This window comes from Sinocyclocheilus rhinocerous, unplaced genomic scaffold, assembly GCF_001515625.1.
Source record: "Sinocyclocheilus rhinocerous isolate Xijiao unplaced genomic scaffold, SAMN03320098_v1.1 scaffold1325, whole genome shotgun sequence".
NCBI classification, from domain to species: domain Eukaryota; kingdom Metazoa; phylum Chordata; class Actinopteri; order Cypriniformes; family Cyprinidae; genus Sinocyclocheilus; species Sinocyclocheilus rhinocerous.
This window is the reverse complement of record NW_015659004.1, coordinates 675,739-684,105: the sequence shown is the minus strand read 5'-3', so window position 1 is coordinate 684,105 and position 8,367 is coordinate 675,739. Positions and strand designations below refer to the sequence as shown.

Below are 8,367 nucleotides of genomic sequence, written 5' to 3'. Positions count from 1 at the left end.
GCCACCTGCAGGATCCTCACATGCGATAGCCTAGTAGCCGGGACAACTTTTTTGTGTTTACAGACGTGACGTAATGATGCGGCAGCATGCTCGAATTTCCCGCGAAAACCTACACGTACCACTCAAATTATAAAACATTATTATAAACTGGCCGTTGTGAATCGGGCTAAAGTAAGCCGATAGTTTTGAACACTGGCTGGTTATGTACTTGCTCAAATATTGATTTCGGATCATTTTTAACCAAAAAAAGTTACGGACTGCAGCTTTAAAGTTAACTATAATAGTCCTAACACAGTTGCTCTGCGGCCCGACATGTCAATTCCCAGCTCAACCACTGCGCGACTTTGGGCTGGGACTATGTTTTTGTCTGAAAAGTGGTAGATGGGAGTAGTTTTTCGAAATTCCATTTGGCGCCGCCAACAGTGCATAAATTACACACTGCAGTTTTAATCTGACAGACTTCTTGCTTTTCCTTTTAAGTGGCCAATCCACAAACAGCATTATTTAGGCTGGATGTCAAAAATGCTCTTAGACACTTCCACGCACCCACGCTTGAGCGTAAACCTACATCAGCATCATTAAGCATGCAGTGCAAGATAAACCGAGGCCTTGGGATTTAAGGATGACACTATTCCGGTGTGAAATTACTGCAAAAGACTTAACATTTCACAAATACTGTGCTCTGCTATGCCTTTACAATCAGCCTAGCTAATGAATGCTGCTATTAAGCCGAACAATGACTGCTGATAAAAGGCATGTTTGGAAATTGTCTGCAATCCTGCCTCCGCTGAATTTCAAATACACTGCATTTGTTTGTACTTTCAAGTCATTAAAAACGACATATTTTTTCACAATTTTACACTTTCGTACTCAAGACTGTCAGGGCCACTGTTGTGTTGACCAGTCCCTCAGAGTTAGATGCCAAGCACGTATAGTTTCCTGCGTCGCTCGGCATTATGGGGAGTATCCGTAAGCCTCCGGACTCCAGCAGAGTGAAACGAGGCATCTGCACCGATCCACTCGCTAACACCTGAGAACCTGCAAGATTCACAGGGTTTAGTCACTGCTTACAAGTTTAACGTGTAACCGTGTAAATTACATGCAAAGGAGCGTGAATATAATCTAACGTACCTTTCCTCCAAACAATGGCAGGTTTGGGGGCACCGGATGTCTCACAGGTGAAGACAGCTGACGTTCCATCAGTCACAGTGATGTCAGAAGGGGGCGTGGTGAAAGATGGCGACATGCCTACCATAAAAATAAGTGAGTCAGATAACTGAAAATCGAAGAAATATAGAGGTCATAAGGGTGAATATGCATACTCTTTTTCTGGAAATTGTCTGGCCAGGATTTCTAAATGGCCTAGAATGGGAGGATGAATCAGGACTGAAAAGTAGTTCAGTCGCATGCAGGCATTGTACATAATAAACCAATTGTGGTGTGCAAGAAGGTGGGGTCTACAGAACGCTCAAAGAAATGCAATTACAAGTCCAAGATTACTAAGATCACTATAAAGAGCATGTCATTAGGAATAAATAATGTATGCACCCTAAAAAATGCTGGGTTAAATATAGCCAAGCACTGGGTTAAAAAGGGACAAAATTAAGAATGTCATTGCATTAGATAAAATACCAAACTTTTCAAGCAAAACAACTGATATACTGTTCAAACTTGTCCTTAAGTGTGGCAAATATACTTTTTAAAACAAATATTCCATAACAATATGACCCCCAAAAAGCTGTATGCATAAATATTTTTAAATTTATAAGTAATTTATTTAATGTAACCTACTCTAACACATAGTAGCTTATAATGGCGGAATACAATTTATTAACACGTTATTTTTGTGACAATATTTAAAATCTCAAGGGAACTCTTAAAAATCATTTTTGAACTTAAAACTTAAAAATCATTTTGAAATGGAATGACTTCCAATTGTGTTTACTTCAGGAGTTAATGAATTCTAAGAAACCAAAAAAGGGCACACAAGAAGTTTGATGTTAGTAAGATTTTATAATAATAATAATACTTTTTTTAATAATTAAAAATATATACTTTTATAAATAAATGTTGCATTAAATAAATCAAAAGTGACAGTAAAATTTTTTAGAAATGTTTTCTATTTAAAAAAAAAAGCTGTTCTTTTTAACTTTCCACTGATAAAAGAATCCTGGAAAAAAAGTTACTTAAACCCATGACCTTAGCATTGCTAGAGGAAGGTTTTGTAATAATAAAATAATTAGTAAATTGTCAAATTAATCAACTGTAATAATATTTCACAATATTTTACTGTATTACTCAAATAAATGCAGCCTTGGTGAACATGAAAGACTTCTTTCAAAAACATTACAAAAAATGTCAGGCTGCGTTTACACTTGGCATTAACATGCAATCACCATGATCCAATCAAGCAGATCAGGACCGGCGCGTTCACACGTGGCAACATCAACTTCTCTATCTGGATAACCGATCGGATCTGTCATTCCCGCACAATATTTAAATAAGTCTGCAGAGGATGGCCCCGGTGCAAAGTCAACCTGAAGTGGTGGGTTTTCTCTTGCCAGCTGTGGTGGGAAAAATGTGGTTTCTTTACAGAGAATGAGTGGTTCTGCAACTTTTGGGTACTTTCGTCCATCTTTCTTCTGACCGTTCGGGAGAGAGGGGCGGGGTTTTGCCTGACGCCGACCTGCGAATGCAGACACGATGGCTGGATTGCATTTACATTACACTGAGATCCGATCACAATGCGTCCTCGACTACCTCTGGACCTTTCCAATCAGAAGCGCGTTTACACTTGTCTTTTCAATGTGTATGTGGACAACATCTGGATACAGGTCGCATGTCAATGCCAAGTGTTTCAGACACCAAACTTTTGAATGGTAATGTAGCTCTAGCATTACTTGTTTGCAAATGCTATTTGGTTTGATATTTTGATATCGAATGCAATTAAATAAATACATTTTATAAGAGACTTAAGTGCTCAATTATTTGGGGTCACTGCATATATGTACATGCAGTGTTTAGAGTGAACAAACTGCAGCTTTAAATATCACACCACTATTATAAAATTCAGTTATTTAAGTTATCCACTTGCTAATTAATTTCATAAACATGATGAATTTGCCTAACTTTAAAACTCTCAAACTTGAATAAAAAATGGTGTGAAGTGAAATGAAACTTGAGAGAAAAAAAGAGATAAGGATAACTAAGCGAGAGAGAGCTGGAGGTGTTGATTAAGTGCTGAGTGTGTGTGTGTGTGTGTGTGTTAAAGGTTGATCTCTCCGTAGACACTGATTAATTACACAGATCAATGAGGGGTCTCTGAACTCCCTGATCAATTCACAACCAAGAGGGAAAGAGAGCAAGATCACTGACTTTTAAAACATCCATGGCTGTATTTATGCATCATCCTCCCATTAGCTTGAAGCAATAGTTCACCCAGAAATGAAAATTCTGTCATCATTTACTCACCCTCATGTTGTTCCAAAGCCATATTACTTTTCTTTTCCAGTGGAATAAAAAAAATAAAAAATTTAGGAAGAATTCTGTGTCCATATAATGAAAATATATGGTAACTAGCACCAAAATAAATGCAAACTGTCTTTGTGCTACTCAAGGCCTCTCAGTCATTCAGGGTTGGAACAAAATGTGAATGAGTAAATGATGGCAGTATTGCATTTTTTGGTGAAATGTTCCTATAGCTGTTCATCTTACTTGTGACGACCAAGTTGGTATATGCCTGTATTTCTCCGGCCGTGTTTTCAGCGAAGCACTGGAAAATTCCAGCATCGTCCGGTTGAATTCTCCACACTTGCAGAACCATTGAGGAGGAGGTGAGTTTGTATCGAGGGTTGTTCAGTGTGGAGAGGGGGACGGCATCTTTGAACCATTCCAGCCTCGTTGTGGGAATCCCTGAATAATACATGAAGCATGACAATGTGTTTAAATAAAAATCACTATTATATATATATATATATAGATAGATAGATATATAGTATATATAAGTGTTTGTGTGTATATATAAGTAAGTTCCCCTTCAGGAACTCGAGCTGCGTCGAGATCGCTTTGGGAACGCCCTTGCGTGACCGCGTTCTGAAGCACGTGTCAAATCCGTCCAATGGAGCAGCGAGACGTCACGAGCAGGGTGACGTAAGCACCAGAAAGCATAAAAGCGCATCCGGCCGGGCGCAAACCAGCTTCTGCTCTTCAGTAGCGCTCTGTGTATGTGTCTGTCTATTTACTGTTGTCTGTCCGCACAAGCAAAGCGATCTCGACGCAGCGTCTCGTTCCCTCGGGGAACCATGGTTACATACGTAACCTAGAGACGATTTCTTTATGCTGCATTTATTTGATCAAAAATACAGAAAAAACATTAAAATTGAGAAATATTATTCCAAATTGAAATATTGGGTTACACTTTACTTGAAGGGGTGTGCATAAGACTGACCCTCCTTCATATTCATGACATGTGTCATGTCATGATTATGAAGGTGTCATGTCAGTCTTATGCACACCCCTTCAAGTAAAGTGTTACCAAATATAGTTTTTTTTTAAATTATTTGTTTTTATTGTAATATCCTTTGAAATATAATTTATTTCTGCGATGCAAAGCTGAATTTTCAGCATTATTACTCCAGTCTTTAGTGTCACATGGTCCTTCAGGAATCATTCTAATCTGCTTATCAATGTTGGAAACAGTTGCTTAATATTAAATTATAATAATAATAAATTGACCCTCTGACCCTCTAACTCTAGCGTTCTCTATTCTTTTTCTATTCTATCTACTTGTTTTCTTTTTATTTAATATAAAAATGACCCTCAAACACCAGCAGTCTCTATTCTTTTTCTATTATGTATGCATTAAAATAAATAAAATAAAAATGTATCATGCTTTCCACAAACATTTTAAGCAGCAAATTCTGATTTCAACACAACCATTTTTAAAGGGGTCATATGATGAGATTAAAATTTTTCCTTTCTCTTTGGAGTGTTACAATCTCTTGGTGCATAAAGAAGATCTGTAAAGTTGCAAAGACTAAAGTCTCAAATCCAAAGAGATATTCTTTATAAAAGTTAAGAGTCAACCACGCCTACCTAAAACGGCTCGTTCTAACACTCCCCCATATGGCTACGTCACTGTGTGGGAAGATTTGCATAACACCGCCCAAATGTTCACGCAAAGAAAGAAGACGTAACTTTTATTCTCGCTGTAGTATTGTTGCCGCCGCCATGTCTGCTTGTTACATACTATTGACTTTTCAGACCGATGAGCTTTGTAAAAATCGACGCGTTTCAGAAAGGCGGGGCATAGAGGAGAAACAATAATGTACAGTATGTGGAAAATAATGTATTTTTTTAACCTTAAACCGCATAAACACATTTCATTTCACCAAATACACAAAATTATGTTCTTTTTAGCAGCATCATATAACCCCTTTAATAATTGTGCACCAATAATCATTTATAATAATTAACCACCAAATCAGCATTTTACAATATCTGAAGTATTATGTGAACATAAAGACTGGAGTAATAGCTACATTTTGTTATCATAGGAATAAATTACATTTTAAAATATATTAAAATAGAAATAGTAACTGATATAGCTGTAATAATATTTCACTATATTAATACACTTTTTAATGTATTTTGGTCTTAATGCAGCCTTGGTGAGCATGAAAGACTTCTTTCAAAAACATTAAAACTTTAATTACTCCAAACTTTAACCAGAGTGTTTGCACCCCAAATTTTTAAGGGCTAGATTTACACAAATGCCACATGACATTTGATAGAAGAGAGAATTATTATCAAAGCACACACACACACACACACACACACTGCTTGATTTATCACAAGTTAATGTTTTTATCAATAGACCTTCATCAGGGCACACTTTGGTTTAATTAATGAAAATTTAATCTAATAAATTGGCTTTGATTGATTAAACTTCCAATAAAATTTTGACATGCTTCACAGACAAAAAAGCTGAAGATTTGGAGAGGATAAGAGAGGGAGATCAAGAGAGAGGGAGCGAGAAATCAAGAAGCGAGCACGAAAACGAATAAAACGGCAATTATATGTATTAGCAATAATTGTAAATTAAGTTCATCTGTAGGAACTCATGATATGCTCATCACGATATGCAAATTAAAGAATATATCATGGATAAATCCTGCAGCTCAACACTTTAAAAGGTCAAATAGCGTGAATCCGCTCCACCCGCCTCCCATCGTTGATAGTCATGTCACACCCACGGGGATGCAAGACAAGGATGTTAAAATAAGACTGTCAAAAACAAGCTCGCTGTAATTAAATTTCTGACGGTTTATGACAAAGTGCGCACAAACTCAGCTTCACACCCTTACGAAAGTGCAAAAAGAACGAGACGAGATTCACAGCAAGTGTAAATTGCAGAGGTACAATCTCTGCCACAAAATAAGGAAAAGTCTCAGTAGTTTTCAAAAGTTTCATGAAAGTGAAACTGTCCAGATTACTGTTAAATAAAGGAGAAAAATATTACGATAGAAAGAAGGGGAGAAGAAAGAACCGTTTGAGGTCTCTCTTTACGAATTTTCCTTGTTAGAAGTCATGAAAAGTTTAACTTTTAGACACTTGGCACTTTGTTGCCGAAATGTAGGTCAGATTTACGCAGCTTGTTAAAAGGATTTTCTAGTTGGATTATATTCCTTCTTTGCCCTATGAGCCAATGATATACCTAATGTCTTTTAACTAGATCCTAACGTAATATGAACACTGATGCCAATTAGCGGCTAATTCCATTAGCGCCTCGCTCGCCTTTTCTAATGTACTTGACCGCTTATTCTAGATCATTCATTTAGTCGATTAAATAAAGATGAATTCAAATAAGGACACTTGGAGGAAATGAGCGGGGGTCGATGCGGCGCGCTTGGCAAAAAGGTCAAATTTGTGAGACGACAAACGGCTATGATAAAAGTCTTCCGGTTGATTCAGCACATAAAATGAATGACGTTCTTATAGCAAATAGTCGTCTGAAAGCACACCGGCCACAGTAAAATGAACATGCTATAACACTGTGCAGAAATGGGAACATTATGCTTTTAAAAGATGCATTTAAAGGTATTGCACTGGAAGTTAAGTGACTTTTTTGTGCAAGTGCTGGCAGTTTTTATACTCTTGACAATATACAGATTATAGTTTCCTGCAGGGGAATGGTTATACAACAGCAGAAATTTGTAGGACATGTATTATATGACTCTAAAGTGGTCAAACTCAGAGGTGCTGCAGTAATTTGATAGGTGCAACAAAGCCGTTAGTCTCCAGGAGGGGTGGGACTTACCTTTGGCCTGACAGTGAAGCTCCACGATTTTCTCAACTTCCGTTATCACCGACCTCTTTGGTTTTGACGTGAAGTACGGAGGCTCTGTGTTCACACACACACACACACACACACACACACACACACACACAGTATACTTGTCAGTACACACAAGTTTTCAACGTTTTCTGAAGAAAAGGTGTTCTGGGTGGTCATAGGGTGTTGTTAAGTGTTTTTATGTATTCTAGATGGTTGCTAAGTTAGGTGGTTGCTTAGATGTTTTGGGTGGTTGTTTACCTAATGAATGCCTAAACAACCATCCAAAACATCTAAGCAACCACTTAACTACACTCTACCATCTAGAATACAAAACACTGGTTTTTATGTTTTGGGTGGTTGTTTAGGTATTTGTGGAAGACATCATGTGTTGTGTCCCTCATTCCAGTGGGCCTGCATTTATATTTTCACCATTTAATACCAATTTGAGTGTGTTCCAGAGTTTGCTGACATAGCAGGCAGATATTCATGAAGTGTATTTTGAAGTCATGATGAAAGAGTAAAAGTATGGATGAGTACTTTCACTAAACTTCATGTAAAAAGCAAAAAGTGAGCCCAGACTTTTCCAGGAGTCTTTGGTGCCGCACTTAGCTCATTATATTAGTAAAAAGGTTTTATATAAATGTATACATAAAAAAAAAAAACTTTCATCCACTACACTTTTATTTTCACCTTAGTTTTCAGATTTCATGACAGGAAGAGCAAGACTCTTGTTACTTTTTCACACACCTGGCATTTGTTTTTTTTCTCGCTCTCGCCTTGTCTAACTCACTTCAAATGAAAAAAAGGCAAAGTTAAGCGTGTTGCTGATAACAGCTTTTCACTTACTGAAGAATATCGAGAAAAAAGGAGGGGGTTAAACAAATAACAACAACAGCAACAAAAAATGAACGCCATAACAATGCCACAGTTTTTCTAATTCGTCCTCATTCTTTCTTCTCTCTTTGCTCTCCACCTTTTGGCTCTTTCCTGACAAATCAGCACTTATTCAGTCTCATTGTACGTTTATGCAG

At 37.3% G+C, this 8,367-nt stretch overlaps 1 protein-coding gene across 1 annotated transcript in view; it reads right to left on the bottom strand.

The window, feature by feature from the left end:
• Positions 1–8,367, bottom strand: part of LOC107723157 (protein sidekick-1-like) — a 214,505-nt gene that overhangs the window by 77,737 nt on the left and 128,401 nt on the right. Inside the window, exons 8-11 of the mRNA XM_016531683.1 lie at positions 7,319–7,402; positions 3,715–3,912; positions 1,132–1,248; positions 871–1,038 (exon numbers count right to left, since the gene is read on the bottom strand). Of these exons, the coding sequence (XP_016387169.1) occupies positions 871–1,038; positions 1,132–1,248; positions 3,715–3,912; positions 7,319–7,402 (567 nt within the window). The remainder of the gene's footprint in view (positions 1–870; positions 1,039–1,131; positions 1,249–3,714; positions 3,913–7,318; positions 7,403–8,367) is intronic.